Genomic DNA, 17,095 nt, shown 5'->3' with positions numbered 1-17,095 from the left:
TTCGATTGAAAAGTTTTGCAGGCCTCACAGGTGTCCTCTCGATGATCGGGAGTGAGACATAATTTGCAAACAGAGTGCTGGTCGGTATTGGGGTACTTAGAATGACAATCCAGACAGAAGTAGAGCGGAGTTCATTCCATTAGCAGGTCATTCTGCAAAGGACGCTGAAATGGAGAAAGGAAGCTCGGAGGGGTGAGGCCGTAGGCTGCAAGAGCGACCCAAAAAAACAATACCCAGAAAGGTGAGCCCTTGGATGAAACAAAGTACATGATCCAGACAATACCGTTGAGTGGAGATTTATACAAGAACCAATAGGTTGTTCAGAGGAGTTTCGAAGCGGAGGCCAAGATATTACATCCGAACATGTCAGCAGTAAAAAACAATCTGAAGATGGCGTCGATGACCATGCACAGTATTACCAAGAGGAAGAGTCACACAACCTCATAACTTGAAGAACATTTCTTGGATAAAAAAAACAACTTGTAATCATCTGAGCCCAATACTAGATGGTGGGCTTATGCAAAGCATCTCTATCTACAGCAAACATGCCTCAAACATATTATTCTGCTTACTTTCCATGAGAGAAGCAAGAAAACCAAATTCATTTGCAGGCGCCTGTCAACATATATCAAGGCCTGTAATATACATTAATATTGTCAATGCACATTTAGAGAGTGCTATATGTGGCTCTATCTTCTGGGTCTGAATCATGGCTGGCAGTTGTGGAGTAGGCTGTTATAATTCTACATAGCCCAGCAGTAGTCTAATTATCTCCCATCTAGAGTTTTCCTGAGGTACGCTGGATTCTTGATATTTTACCAAACCTCTTCGGATCTATCAGCGAGTAATAATTTGGATTAAATAATTGTCACGCTATTTTTTTAAAAGCGAACTCGTCTGACATTTCCAAAATTGCAGATGATGATGAGAGAATTGAGGCAGGTGAGTAAGTTATTTCACAGGCAGAAGAGTTCAAATGAGAGTAAGCAGCGCCAATGTGCTTATCAAAAATTAATGGACATGCAACCAGACTGGCATTCAAAGTGCAAATGATTAGTTGATGTCTGATACACATCAATGAATGTTTTTAAGAGGGAAATGTACTCTTCATTTAATGATCTGTCCACTGTGCCTACAGCCTTGACCTGAATACACTTTGTAGCATTAAGCCAGTACAATTGCATAGGTGATGGTGAGATGTGTAGGGATTTCTAGAAGGTAAATTGGCAGCAGAGTGATGCATTCACAGTAAATGACCGAGTAGCTGTTCCTAGGTGGAATGTGTTAGTTGGAATAGTTTACTTTTGACACCATCAGCACTGTGATTGCTTGTGCCTTCTTACATTTTAAAGAAGAAAAGTATAAACTCCTGTTTTCGTTGTTAATTTACCCTGGGGCAGCGATGCTAGCATCCATGACTATGCTAAAAATTCTAAAACAGCTGTAGCAAAAACGGCCCAATCCGAATGGACACCGCTGATAAATGCTACTAGGGTTGTGTAGGTATTTAGAACATCCGGAACAATCAGCTATTTTTCAAAGTCTGATTTGTTACTAGAAGTATCCAGAATCTTGAGCTCCAGAATAATATAAGTCAATTGGTGCAATTTATATGTACAAAATGCATATATAGAATAAAACAGGTGACTGAACCAAACCTAGTACCCCACAGTTGAGACTAAGACAAATGATAGAAAACCCAACAGAGATCTATGAAACAGAAATAATGAATTCAATCCCGTCGAGTGCCACTAATCCCAGCCACCCTCAACCTAGATAGCAATGGCTGATGAACAGTGCTTCAAGTAATACAGCTGAGGCCAACAAGCACTCTTTTGAGGGGATGGCACTTACTTTCCTCGTCAAACTTTGATCCAAAGCAAGAGAGAGAAAAACATTCAGGGAGGAAAGGAGGAGAAAAAGAAAGACAGAAATCCAATGACAAAGGGAGAAAGCTATGGTGAAAAAGAACATGCAAGAGTGAAACAAAGGTATATAGGTGGAGGAGAGAGGCATCAGGTGAATTCAATAACACGCAGCCTTGGTATTCGGCAATCTCAACATACGTCATTAGTGGCTCTGGGCTTTTGGGAAAAACTTTGGGCACCAGCACTTATTGGTTTTCAAATTAAAAACTGCTGACAGAGGTGAAGGCTAATGAAATGTACAACAAGTCCAAACCCACAAACAATGTCTCAGTCCACTAGCTTTCATCTGCTGTGGAGGACGTCAATCAGGGCTCATTAGAATGTGAGCCATGGCTATGCCAGAATAAAAGGGTCTAAAAAACAACTTGCTTCACTAAACAAATGGATTTACTAGATGACTACTTTTTCGATTAGTTTAGAGGAAAATGGTAGACTCTACAAAATGGTAGCATTACTAAGCTACAGAGAGGGCGTTTTTATTAAAGAAGATATCCCTACTCTATTCACATGTATTGGTAGTCTAGGTTGTAGTATAATCTAAAGGCATGAAGTAAGTGATGATCTAGGATGTTACTCTCAATCTACTCACATATATATTTAACAGCAAATTATTTCATTAAGATTATCTAGTATCCAATCAAATGAACATGAAGTGAAGGAAGCGGGTAGGTTGAACCAGTCAAGTGCATCAGTATGGTAGCCTGCAAGGAAATTAACATCTTGAGGATGGTATATCAAAAGGATGGTGCACCAAATTAAGAAGTCCGGAGAAGTTGTAGTATTTAGAACAAGTTCCTTTATTATTGCAAATCTTTAAAAGGCCTCAGCCAACCCGTTTCGTTCCCGTAGGAACTTCATCAGAGTTATATTGCTTAGCAGCCTCCCATGGAGTAGCCAAGGAAACGCAAGTCACTAATACCATCCACGTTGTGGGTAAGTAAACTTCTTCTAGCTATTGAAGGAAACGTGGTCAGTTAGGTAGCAGCGAGTCAGATTTGCCTCTACCCTTATTTGATGCCTTTTTGACTCGCTGCTACCTGACTGACCACGTCTCCTTCAATAGCTAGACGAAGTTCCTACGGGAACGAAACGCGTTGGCTGAAGCCTTTTAAAGATTCACAATAATAAAGGAACTTGTTCTAAATACTACAACTTCTCCGGACTTCTTAATTTGGTGCACCATCCTTTTGATATACGATTTGGTTTCTCTCTTGATAGTGGAGTTTCTATGTGGCGAGCTCCGGATGCGATGTGCACAGCCTTCTATTGACTTTCCTACACTGAAGCTTAAGTTCGAACCTTTGGTCAGCTACAGTTGTTTCACTCCATCTTGAGGATGGTGTTAAAAGGTACTCATAACAGCAAGATGATTGCAGTGAGATCATCCTATTATATTGTTCTAGTTGGACTGAGCTCCACCTAATGTGGCAACTAGAAAGGATACTGGTATGTTATTGAAGACTGCCCAAGAGATGAGCAATAAAATGGACGAAGGTAATCATCCTGATGTAGTTATAGAGAGAAGTGATACCGAAAGCATGGTGAACCCACTAAAGTTATAAAGAACTGAATAAAGGCGGTATCACAAATAAAACAATGAGTAAGGGGTAACATAAGTTAACGTTAATGTATATTTAAAGTGTGGGCCATGTATCTGATGGCAGCCATGAAGTTATCACAGTGTGCAATGTATATAAATAAGTATCTAGGCTACCATTGGTTCTGTTATAGGAGTATGCAGTATTTTATAAGGTCACAGTAGATGTGGGGATAGGTGCCACATCAGATAGTGATTAACCAGGTAAGAGAATTCTATTATGACAACTATATAAGATTTCCTATGTGGAAGAAAAGAATGGGCCCTCAACTGTTTTATAGGTCCATTCCGGTGGACAGCCTTGCTGTAAGTGGCAAAAACGTCAGTGTGTGGTGGGGAACATGGAGGTCATTTATATTGGAAAAGGAAGAAAGAAGATAGGCGTGGGTGTAAGGAGACAAATGTAATGCCATGTTGGAAGGATATCATTTAGGATTGTTAAATAAATACTACGTACGGGGATATGGGAAATAAAAATACAATAAAACATATCGAAATAAAATAGAAGAGGTGAAGGTTGTAGTATGTGTGGAAATTTGAGAGTTTACAAGATGTGAAATAAGAAGTGATCAATTACATTGGCAGTGTTCAGAGAAAGAACGCTGTAGTATTGGCGTAATTCATGGTAAGATTTTGTGAAAAATACCGCAATAACGTGGTATGATTCTTCAGGAAGACAAAGTATGCAAATAACATGAAAATTAACAAGATAAGTCAATTTATATGCCAACACACAGATAGTTTTGTTGCTAATACCATCCTGCATACAAAAAAATGATTTCAGAAATCACCTACAACTTACCAACAAAATCCCAACACCTCCTGTGATGCAAAAAAGTCCACTGGAACAACCAGAGACTACTTTGCTGTTACACTGAAGAACGTGAAAATGTAAAATGAGAAGTGCTCGCCTGGGTTTTGTGGAAGTGTCACTGTTGGAAACTCTGTGGCTCCTCTGCAGACAGTTAAGGCAGTACAGAAGGAATATACCTTAATATCCCACATTCTTTTACACCACAGGGAATCACAACGCGGTCGTTACAACAACCGCGTTGTGATTTCGCATACCATTACTCCGCAAGTCGGAACAACGACTTGCGTAGGGGGGGTCGCTGGAAGTTGGAATAGTATAATTTACTATTCCAACTCCAGTCTGTGCGGACACTAGGGAAGGTGTTGGATTTTAAATCCAACACCTCCCCCCGATCCGCAAGTCGTTGTTCCGACTTGCGGAGCAATGGTATGCGGAATCACAACGCAGTCGTTGTAACAACTGCGTTGTGATTCCATGCGTGGTAAAAGATTTTTTGTAAACATCCAACACCGTACAGAAGACCTAACATACCAGCATTGCTATTCATTATAAAAAAATATAGTATTCCAATCAGGTACATGTTAAAGCTGTGTGTTGCTAGTCTAAAGAGCACTGTGTAAATACATATTCAAAACTGCCCGCAACCGTCTGCCTGTTTATGGTAATAAAGATCTCAGGCACAAGGAATGTCATGACGATGCACAGTTGTGGATAGGTCATTGTAATGACTGAGCACATCTGAAGAACAGAATAAAAATATTGGAATGAAGTTACAAGACCTAACAACTACCGACAGCATAGCATGGCAGAGAAGATCTGTCTGTAACTATAAGGTGCGAGACGACATTCTGTGATGGTAAAAAGCAGGTCACTCTACCTATGCAGTGTAAGAAAAATTGCACATGGAGAGGGACAACAATGAAATAAAATATTCTAAAGAAATAAAGTGAATAATTTGTAAATCAACATTTTGACCATTCAGATCATTTTGTTTTAGAGTGCAAGGCTATTTAACATAACCTTATTGATGTGCAATACTTCTTGACAATCGTTGGCCTCACAGTTGTGCTGTTCAGTGAATTGAATATATGGAGTGTTTTATGTTAAGCTAATCTGCAAACAAGTTATCCCAACTCAAAATTTGTCTTTTTTGATGAAAAACAAATGTAATAGGTGTGAACCTCTTTGAATGGGCAAAATGTGTAGGAGCATTGAGTGGGTAACACATTGAGTATTACGACCATGAAATGAAGTGAATGGCGTCAAATGATGCATTTAGGGATGTGAGGAAACTATTTCTAACTCCTTTGAGGCACATTATACATGGGTTGAACCAGCAAGACTGAAACCCCCTCAACTGCATTTCACCTAGTTTGCTGAAGTGCATCTATGTGAATCTGGGCAGCAGATGACACAAAAGATGAATAGACATTAGCACACAAGTTGCCAAGTATATCTCCACTAAAATCTGTCAAAGCACAACAAAAAGAGCAAAACAAAACACACAGCCCAAAAAAGAAGACACACCATGTTCTCTTTGTCTTCGGGTTGAAAATAGATAATAGTTCTGGAGCTTTCAGGCTACTTATCTATAGCTTGACAACTACACGTAACCGAACGTTCTGCTTACATTCTGAGATTTGCTAGGATCATAGTTAGATCAGTGTTTCCTTCCATAGCTGCCTTATGCTGACCAATATCAGTGTCAAGGAGCATCTCCCTCTTCTGCTTGCTGCCATCACATTAATTGTTTTCTTCCCTAGTACCTGTAATATGCTCTTTCCTTTCTTGAAAACATCTCCCAATAGCACAACTGCTCTCCCCATTGTCAATCTATTCCTTCCTCCTCCCCACAAGACATTCTTCCTTCACCTTCCAAGTACATGCACGTCTTTCAAATATACGAAAGAGGAACACTGGTGGAGCAATCACATTTCAAGTGCAGAGAAGTGTTAACAATCTATGTAAAGGTAACCGAATAAAACAATCTTTGATAAACTAAATTGCATGATTGGGAAGCATCATGCCACATGGGGATGGTGATCTAGAGTCATTTACTAAGTGTGCACATTGTAGAGCTGAGGCTGTGCAAAGTGAGGACTGATGCGAGGAACCAAATACTTGAGGGTATGCAAAGTGTGGCAGAGTATGACTAAACCTTTGAATGGACATTGAACATGGATGAGTGTTTCCAAAGCAATGTCTAAGGGTTGTAACATGTGGTGGGATACCCAGCACATTGACCAGCGTGCAGGAACTGCCAGAGAGAAAACTATGTGGGGGCAAGAATGTGAGAATGTCTAGAGCATGTACAGAGTAAGGATGAGAGTATGAAGCATATTTAGAAGTGTTTACAGGGTGTTTCCTGGACTGCAAAAGAAGATGAAAGTTGGCAGTGTTGGATCAAGGGTGTGCAAAATTAGTGAAGGTGTTCATCAGATTGCACTCTCCTTACGGTTGATTCAGGAATATAATTTCCTGGAGTCTGATTTATCAATGAGACATCCTGATTTCTGTACTGAGGAGGAAGCTGATGCAATAATCTATGAAGGGTGGAAAAAGGCTGTTCTGTACGGCAGAGTCAGGTTCTGATGGAAGAGTGAGGAGGCAGAGGATAAGTGCAAGAGCCAAGTGTACAGGTGAAACAGGAAGCACCAACAGGTTACACAGCAAGTGCTTGAAGGATCAATGAGAGTCACATGAGATGGCTAATACAGGAAGCATCCAGAGGTCTAAAGGTATGGTAAAAGCAGTCCAGTACTGGAATTATTCATTTCCCTGACAGTGAAAATTGCAAAGGCCTTGGTCAGGGCATGAAAGGGGTAACAAAGAAGGTATTAGGAGGGGTTTCCTGGAAACACAACCAATAAAGGAAAATACACATAGGCATATCAGACCATCAGCCCAAAGGCAATATGCTTTTTTTCTACCCACTATTGTGGGACAAGCATTTCCAGTGTGCAATTTTCACATACATTTCCACGCACCAAAAACCGAAGAACCCTTTAAATAAATGCAAGCTTTCAAACATTGAACTATTTTAGAGTACAGAAGAATCAGTTCAGATGCATTAACCATTACGCTCCTGCCTAGATAAGAATTCAAAGAGGACCACGGTTTACCTTGCAGTCCTCGGCCTGGAGTGAAGTACTTTGTTTGTTCAAAGGCTCTTGCGACAATAGGGCCTTTCAGAAGACTAGAAATGGAGTCCACCTGTAATAAACAATATTTTGAAATTATACTTTTTTGATTTAAAAAACAGACATTATAAGCTTGCCTCAGAATTGTGTGAAACCACTTTGTTGAAAAAGATACAATCCAAAGTCTAAATTAAGTATTCTTTCTATCACTAGATTTAACACTCGGCCAAATTCACTTTTCTGACCTGAAATAACTGAACCTGATTTACTGGATCACTGCTTCATGGAAATCGGTTGTTATTTAGCATTTTCAACTTGTCAGAAATATTGCATTTTCTGTGGTCCTTATCTGCTAGTGCCCACTAGGCAAATACTATGAGCAAATACAATAATAGGTAAGTCGTAAGATATCTGCTCATTTTTGGAGAGAGCTCGGGGCTGGACAGTTCTGGCAGTACCAGCCTGGAAAGAAAAATGTGGAGCTTCACTTACAGCAAGAAATAAACTGAAAATCAAAACTATTTCTTTCAGGACTGGAATCAAAGCATTGGTGCCTCTTTTAACTTGACCAGCAGAAAGATCAATGAATAATTCATAGGTAATAATTAATAACAAAGAAACTTTTGCAGCAGGCATGACTTAGATACATGTGACCTCCACAGTGGCTCCTGTTTACCTAACCCCTATTTAGATGGGAATCTTCTGTCTAGTCTCTCTGCTCCCATTGCCATCATTTATTGAGTATGGAATTGGTTTGTGACAAACAATATGAACTGTGTCCTAATGGCATTCTGAATAGAACATCCAAGTCCTTTCCGTGTTCATAATGGTCGGCTCTCTTGCATTTGCAGGTTCCAGCTTTGGAACCTCTGCCTCACTTCCTCAAGTCTCTCTTTTGAATCCACTAAGTTACGTTCTCATCCTTTCAATGTTTGTGCCTTGAATATTTCACCTTCCTCTTCGTAGGACTACCTCCATATACTATCATTTTGCTGTATTTTATCGGTCAGGGCAGCTGACTTCCGAGCACAGGGTTCAAGGTTCGATGCCCGCGGCAGCTCAGCTCTGCACCATGTGACTCTGGGCAATAGCTTACTTAATTTCCATGATGGCCCCCAGAGCCTTGAGTCCCATAAGGGTGAGTAGTCTGTGCTTTACAAATACGGATTTACATTTTTACCCTTTGCCAATTTTAAGGTTCAGACATTTATTAGCTGTCCCACTTTACAGCTACAACTTAACTAATTCTCTCTTTACTAAAGGATTATTTTGAAAAAACATTTCTCTTTCATTATTAATGCTACTCACTGATCACAAATCTGTCACTAAACCTCTTTACTCCTTTGCATACTTTCGCCTTTGATCACTCCTTTTTCTTTTTCACTGTATTTTCCCCTCAAGCATGTCCACCTCTCTCTTACTCACAAAGCTTTCACCATAGTGTCATTTTGTACATTGACCTTTTAATATTTATTCTCTGCTATATGTTAGGCACTTTCTATAGAAGTGTTTAAAAATAAAGCAATATGATTTGATAAACATTGGCCTGATTCGCAAAGTAATAATCACTTGTAAATCTACTTTATGAGTGCAAATAGCCTTATTTATAGCTACAACTGCAGGTTATTCATTAAGAATGCCTGGCATGTTTAAATCTATTTACTCGTAACATTGTATCCCAACTGGGTAATAATAATCTTAAATATATATTGATTTGAAGTAGTGAGGTGTGGATAGGTCAAGGCATGCTTAGCCTTGAAGGTTTGTATACCCCCACCAAACAGCCAGTTGGTTGGTGTACCCAGATTTCCCTCCCACCTTTTCCCATCCTTGAAATGGGAAGAGATTTGCTTGTTTTAATGTGCAAAGGGGAAAGGCACGCCCACAAACTTCATGGGAGTTGTAGTGTTGTGTGGATTTATAATGACTGACCTTTGTGGCTCCAGGTGGACTCCATAGAACTGTGATGTAAGTGTTAGAGCATAGTGAAATTCATGCAGGTTTAGAATGTTGAGTTTGTGGTTGCAAGCGGAAGAATACAGACATGTTATACTAAGATACATGTGTGGCATAGTCATTGCGAGTACCCAGGCTGGGGAGGACACTACAGCTGATGACGAAATAGGGGTTAAGTAACCAGAAGAATGACAGTGCTCTCCATGAGAGTTTGCCAAGGTCCAGTAAACTGCTTGTGTGTGCCACTTATGCCTCTGTCAAAGTGCAGAATCAGCATTTGGTTTATGTGGAATCAAAGTGCAGCCCCAGTTCTGTGTGAAGCATTTGAAGGTAATGAAAGCTTCACTGAGAAGTCTACGCATTGTTGGCCGACAACCTACTGGAAAGTCCACAAAGAAAGGTACTGTGTTACCACGCAACTCGAAGCTGCACATTCATACAAAGTGATAATGCTGCAAACAGAAGCTCTGCGAGGCAGCGATCAACCAGGTGGCGTGCAATAAAAAGAGACGCTTACAAGCAACATAAATCAAATACAAGATTCAGTTGTCTGCTTACCAGAACTGAGTAAAGAGAGTCATCGTACCACAGAGTTGGGTGGAAGGGCCCCAGAGGAAGCACCCAGGGTTATGCTTGCGGAGCTGTCTTTACTTGAAGTGGCACACCACCAAAGCTGCTGAGTGGTGGCTTAGAACAACTCTTTCTGTCTCCTGAAATCAAAGCGCACCCATGGAGAGCATAGGGGAGTCAAGGTTCCACAGGATGTCCAGGATGACCCAGAGGCCAATTCAGCACAGTTCCTTAGAGATGGCATGGATGAAGCAGGTCCTACCAGACAGCAGACATTGCCTGAAAGAACTCCGCCCTCAGTGTCAGCCATCTCATAAATGGTCACAATGCTGCCACCTTGTTGAAACCATCACTGCCATTCAATACCACCCAAAAACTGAATATTGGAGACAGGTGAACTTCCTAGATAGAGAGAGACATTTGATGATTTGATTGATGTGCTTGAAGAAGCTGATTACAAGAGGATTATCATGTACCTTAAGAATCATGCTGGTGAAGGTGTAAAAAAGTAATAAAGAAAATGCAGTGAGCTGACAAAATTAAATACAGTCAAATCAAAGCAGCCTTGAATCTCAAGCTCAATCCAATGCCAAATGTAGATTACGGAAGGAAAATCTTTAGCCAAGAATGTCAGAAAGCTAGTGAGACCATTGACAAATTTGTTGAGAGACTTGATACGTTCATTAAACACTGTAAGTTCAATTAATTTAATGATGTGGACGCTACACGCCTCAGAGTCATTGATGGATGCATGTCAGATTCATTCAGATGATGAATGCTGAGAGAAACTCTTAGTCTGGAGCGAGTTCTCATGGCTGCCAGAGCTGAGGAGCATGCTGTTCGACAAGCTACTGACATGGAGACTGGAGGTGCCCAGAGTGAGTCAATCATGAATGTGAAAAGTAATCCCAAGGTTGAGGGACGCAGAGTATATTCTCCTCAGAAAAAGAAGTTGTGCTTCTGATTTGGATTTTTGTTTCCACATGAAGGTAAATGTCCAGCCGCTGGTTAAATCTGCAAAGGTTTTTGAAAGGAGAACTAATTTGTAACAGTTTGCAAGACAAATAAAATAGTACGGGCGTAACTAGATTCAAGCTATCCTGGCTGATGAGGGATGAATCCCCAAAACTGGTTCTGCATGCTTGTTTCTGTTCCAGGGAGGATAAAGCTTGGAAGTTCAGGCTGGGCTGTTCCCATGCAGCACAGGGTCAAGACTGATTTGCATATGGCCAGGTCTAAACTGTGGTGGTATGGTGAGCAAAAGAATGATGGATTTAACCCAGATCTCTTGACTGGGGGTGAATGTTTTGATTTGTTGTGCATTCCATCCATCAATTGTGTATCTTCTGTTCTCTCGCCCTAAATGCGCCGGGCATGCCCAGATGTTGGTCCCAGGCTCACTGTGCCACCAGATTCAAGCTATCCTGAACCGTGAAAATCTTTTGACTGCGGACGGAGCCCTAGCAACATGGCGATTACCCGGTGGAGCTACCGAAGTAGCTATAGAGGAGATTGGCTGTAGATCACCCCCTCGGTCGTCACCTACCCTCTGGACATGGGCACTGTTCCTCGCCTCCTTGGCCTCATCTTCCTTTGTCCCTCGGCTTCCGATGAATCTACGAAAACCTGTCAATTGCGGATTCATTCCAACATGGCTGATGCCCGGTTGAGCTGCAGAGGCAGTTGCTGAGGAGATGGGATGGGGATAACCCCTATGGCCGTCACCTGCCTTCCAGATTTGCCCACAGTTGCCTGGCTTCCCGCTACGCCTTCCGGGCAGTTGGGACACACAACCTCTTGCTCCCCCAATAATAACAGCAACAAGAATGCCTCAACGCTGCTGCCCTGTGCCATTGAGCTTGTTTTTCCTTTTGTTTTCGAGTGAGCATGCGCTCCCAACCCCACAGCTGCCTTTCTGTTCCAGGGCTGCTGCCGGGGCACCCAAGCTGATTTCCCCTGGCTATTTCAGCTGGTTTAATAGAGCCACTGCTGCCTATGCAACCTCGATTGTTTGTTTATGTCCACCCGAGAGAGATCGGTGATCACCAGCCTTCCTCCCGCCGGACCCGGTGGCCGCCTCCCCAATCCAGCCCCGCTTCATGGGTCGATTTCCTTGAGGCCCTTCGATTGTTTTTTTTGTCCATCTGTAAGTCCGCCATTCTGTCTGCTAATCTTTGTTACTGGGGGCAATTACCTGGCCCTCGTTTCTGGCGGCTACGACAGATTGATGTGTGCCACTTGATCTGCGCCATATCGACCATTGCCCTAAGTCAACCCTAACCTGGACACCTACCCCACTTTCATCTTGTTATAGTTACGGTGAGGTACTCTTTTCGCCCCCGCTTTCGGACCTGTTCCATTTCCAAGATGAACTGACATAGTGAGTCTGGCACTGGATGTTTATGTTTACTGGACTCCAACTGGTTTGTTGACTTGTTTACTCTGATTTTGTGATGTTCTCCTGAAGTACTATCTCCCTGGCCGGTCTGCCTGACACGATCAACATTCCAACCCCTTACTATTCCCACACTACCTTCTAGACTCCATAGGACTGTTTCTATGTTTAGCTTTGCTCTATTAACTGATGGAACCATGTTATACTGTTTTTCTTTTGTTTGTCTTTGTTATGCTATGCTAGAGTACCTGATGTAATGAAGTAACACTGTTTTTCTCTAATGCTAATACTCTTGTAAAGCGCTCTGATACTTCCGGGTCTAGCCAGCGCTATATAAAACTCTTCAAATAAAAAAATAAAAAATACACCCGGCTGATGAGGGGTGAAACCCCGAAAACGGTCTTAGGATGCTTGTTTCTGGTCCTGGAAGGACCTGGCTTGGCAGTTCAGGCTGGACTGTTCCCATGAGGCATAGGGTAAAGACTGATTTGCATACGGCGAGGTCTAAACTGGGGTGGCATGGTGAGCAAAAGAATGATGGATTTAACACAGATCTCTTGACTTGGCGTGAATGGTTTTATTTGTTCTGCATTCTGTCCATCAATTGTGTATCTTCTGTTTTCTCGCCAAAAGTGTGCCGGGTATGCCCAGATGTGGGTCCTGGGCTCACTGTGCCACTAGATTCAAACTATTCTGGCTGATAAGGGGTGAAACCCCGAAACTGGTCCTAGGATGCTTGTTTCTGGTCCAGGGAGAACATCGCTTGGCAGTTCAGGCTGGACAATTCCCATGAGGCACAGAGTTAAGGCTGAGTTGCACATGGCAGGTCTAAACTGGGGTGGCATGGTGAGCAAAAGAATGATAGATTTAACACAGATCTCTTGACTTGGGGTGTTTGTTATTATTTGTTCTGCATTCTGACCATCAATTGTGGATCTTCTGTTTTCTCGCCGAAAGTGCGCCGGGTATGCCCAGACGTGGGTCCCGGGCTCTACACATTTTGGTCTGCTCTGTTAGAAAAGACTAAGTTTCGGTGCATCATCAGCTGCAGAGTTATTTCAAGATGCCATTGGATGTATCATAGAGCCTGTAAATAATGCTTTCAATTACAATGATGATATATTAGCGTTTCAAAGCTACCCAGAAGGAGCATTAGAAAGTATTCACCAAGTGTGTCAGCTGATGCTGGATGAACTTTGAATGCTGAGTAATGTGAGTTCCATAAGACAGAGTTAAAATTATATTGCCACATCTTTTCTGATGGGGTCATGACTCCCGATCCAGCTAAAGTGCATGCGCTGTCAACTGCCAGTCCCCCACGAGATTATTTCCATGTTACATTCATTCCTTGACATGACTATTGCTCTAGAGATACATATGAGACTTTGCCACTAAGAGACTTGACAAAAAAAGAATATTTCCATGTTACGTTTATTCCTTGACATAATTATTGCTCTAGATAAGTATGAGACTTTGCCACTGTCAGTGCGCCACTAGGACACTTGACGAAAAAGAATGTTTCCTTTCCTTGGTCCCATGAATGTGAGCACAGCTTTCCGAAAACCAAACAAACTATGAGCTTACTACTGAAATAGTATAATTTGATTCAGAACTTCATACTGAGTTGTTGTAGATGCTTAGCTCTATCCGATTAGGCTCCATCCTTGCACAGCAGACACCCAAATGCTCATTGACACATTGTGGCTTATGCAAGTTAAAGTCTGTCCCAAACTGAACAAGCTTATTCTCAACCTGAGAAAGAAAGCTTAGCAATGGTGTGGGTGTATGAACACTTCCACATATTCTTTTATGGGAAGCCCTTCACATTTGTGATAGTTCATCAAGCATTGTCAAATATCTTTGGCAATCCAAAGGCAAAAAAGCCTCTCGCATTGAACGCTGGGCTCTGCGATTGCAAGAATACGACACCATAGTGCAACGTCCAGGGAAAGTGAGAACCCTGCTGACTATTTTTCTCGAGTGACTTTACAGTGCCTTGGCACCTATTCTAAAATGGCTGAAGCCCACATAAAATTCATAGTGAAATCAAGCACCCCAGCTGCTATTTTGTTGGAACAAATTGTCACTGCCACGAGTCACAATAGGGAGATGCTAAAACTGAAAGACATTATTACACAGTCTTGGTACCAGTACTCTCGACCTCTTACCAGTGACAGTGATTACTAAAAGTTTAAAAATGTCAAAAATGAATTGTCCGTTACTCAGGAAGGGATTATTCTAAGAAGTTTGAGAAATGTCATTATGGAGAGTCTGCAACAACACATAATTAAAGTGGCCCATGAAGGACATCATGGGATTGTTGCCACCAATCAAGCTCTCCAAGACCGAGTCTGGTTTGCAACTCTCGATGAGAGAGTTGAAAGAGAATTGAAGGCCTGTCATCTATGCAAGTGCTTTTAATCGAAAACCACTCAACATACCTTAAACATGTCAGAGTTGCCAACGCATGCATGGGAAAGAATTGCTAGTGACTTCTTCGATCCTCTTGCCAACGGACATCAGCTGATGGTGATTATAGATGAATACTCCTGAAGATCTCTCATTTATCACTCAAGAATGAGTCATTGAGTGATTAGACAGCTTATTAGTGATATGGGATGTTCCTACAAACTTAAAATCTGACAAATGCCCACCTTTTAACAGTTGAGCATTTAGAGACTTTCTCAGTGATCTTAATTTGAGGCATTAGAAGAGCACACCTCTTTGGCCACTTAGAAGGCTGTCTAGCATGCTGTACTAGAAAACCTGGGGCCTTACTTATGAAAGCCTTGCGCCACCGATGCGTCACTTTTAAAATGGGAAAAAGTGACGCACCGGTGGCGCAAGGCCTTCATAAATAAGGCCCCTGGAACTCAAGACTGTCTTAAATTTGCTCTTCAAGCTTACTGTTCGACCCCTCACTCGACCCCTGCTGAAAGCCCTGCAACCTTGATTTTTGGGAGAGCAATAACAACCAAATTACATCAATGGACCAACAGGACATCAAATACTAAGGAAGAGACCCACATGAAAGACTTGGATCATGAGAGTAAAATGAAGGCCTATGCAGACAAACGCTGACATGCAAAAGACGTTCCGTTCACAAAAGGAGTGCTTGTTTGTTAGTACAGAAAAAAAAGTTTGATCCTCCTTTCGATGCTGAACCATTTCATGTTGTAACCACCAAAGAACACACTGTGACTGCCCAACGTCCTGGGAAGTCCATTATGCAGGATTTCTCACATTTTTGACATGTGGCTCATCACTCGCCAGTCACTGATGTCACTGCAGAGACTGGGTCTGAAAAGACATGGGAAGAAACCCTTACTGCTGCTGCTTCTACGTCACCAACATCGGTCATGGACACTTTTAATGCCAGTCCCCAATTTCCGAAGACATGGCCGGGACGTGTGACCAAAGCTCCACAGAGACTCACTGAAGAGCTATGATTATGTATATATTTGTAAAAAATATATATATTTTTAACAAGGGGGAGATTTAGTGTTGTGTGGGTCTGTAATGACTGAACCATTGAGGCACCTGATGGACTCCGTTGAAGTGTAATGTAAGCGTTAGAGTGCAGTGAAATTAATGCACAATTAAGAATGTTGAGTTCGCTGATGCACGCAGAAGATTAAAGATGTGTTATACTAAGCTTTGTGTGTGGTATAGTAATTGGTGAGTAACCGGGCTGGGGAGGACGCTACAGGAGTGTAGAAGAGTGGGTTTCCCCACAGAGACTGGTTTCCTCATAAAGAAAATTGCACAACTGTGCTGTTTTAACAGTATGTAATTTTACTGTACATACAGTGCCACATTAGGTGAATCTTAGTGTACATGGTTTTCATATGACGCTGCTTAGAAAGCTGCATCTGTGCAAAATTCCAGGTATAATCTTGACAAGTTTGCAAATCTCCATACACATGTTTTTTGGGGAGACTGGGCTTTAATGTGCTTTACTTGAAGTTACTTTTAAAATTGTGCATGGTGTCCTATCAATTACAGCTTCATACACCAATTTTTGCTAGACGGTCTGTGTCAGAATGACAAAGCTATGTTGATGTGTAAATTAGGTCTGTGCATGTAAATAATGTGTTTTAGGTCTGGCCTCTGAGACAGTTTTCTAAAAAAATTATACATTATATGCATAATTAATATGCCTTTTGGTCAGAGGAGTTCATACATTGGTCTGTTAAATTAACAGTTACATTTTGCTTCTGCCCACCTCAGCATAAAGCATGGGACAAAACACAAAATACACTATTTAAAATTAAAACACAAGACCCTTCAAAAGAAATGACTGGACATCCTTGAGTTCTTGGTTGCAGACGTCTTTGATTTCATTTGTGAAAGTAGAGTTTATACAAAGCATGCCTGGGGCCAGGTGGGTTTAGAAGCTGCTGCATTGCAGAAATAAAGATGCATACAGCGCAGCAGTTGACTTTTAAAGGCATTTTCCTACCTGACAAGAAGTCACTGTGAAAGCAGCTAGAGGCATCTGTCATACATTTTGACAAAACGGCATCGCTTAAACAATGTCACCACATAATCCTAATGGAAATAATATAATTGCATACTTAAGCCTGTAAGGATGTCTTGAAACATTAGTTTGTTAGATGAGTACAGCAACTGCAAAAAATGGGTGAAAATTAAATGCTGCAGTGCAGATCTTTGAGTGCAGAAAACAGTGACTCC

The 17,095-nt window shown here is 41.6% G+C and overlaps 1 protein-coding gene across 2 annotated transcripts in view; it reads right to left on the bottom strand.

Annotated features, from left to right (window-relative positions):
* PREX2 (phosphatidylinositol-3,4,5-trisphosphate dependent Rac exchange factor 2) overlaps positions 1 to 17,095 on the bottom strand; it is a 1,248,069-nt gene that overhangs the window by 530,991 nt on the left and 699,983 nt on the right. For both annotated transcript variants that reach the window (XM_086965847.1, XM_086965848.1), the window contains exon 29: positions 7,462 to 7,552. In XM_086965847.1, the coding sequence (XP_086821973.1) occupies positions 7,462 to 7,552 (91 nt within the window). The remainder of the gene's footprint in view (positions 1 to 7,461; positions 7,553 to 17,095) is intronic.

The sequence above is a fragment of the Lissotriton vulgaris genome, chromosome 4_1 (genome assembly GCF_964263255.1).
Source record: "Lissotriton vulgaris chromosome 4_1, aLisVul1.2, whole genome shotgun sequence".
Lineage (NCBI taxonomy): Eukaryota > Metazoa > Chordata > Amphibia > Caudata > Salamandridae > Lissotriton > Lissotriton vulgaris.
The sequence above is the reverse complement of the archived record's forward strand: the minus strand, read 5'-3'. Positions and strand labels throughout refer to the sequence as shown.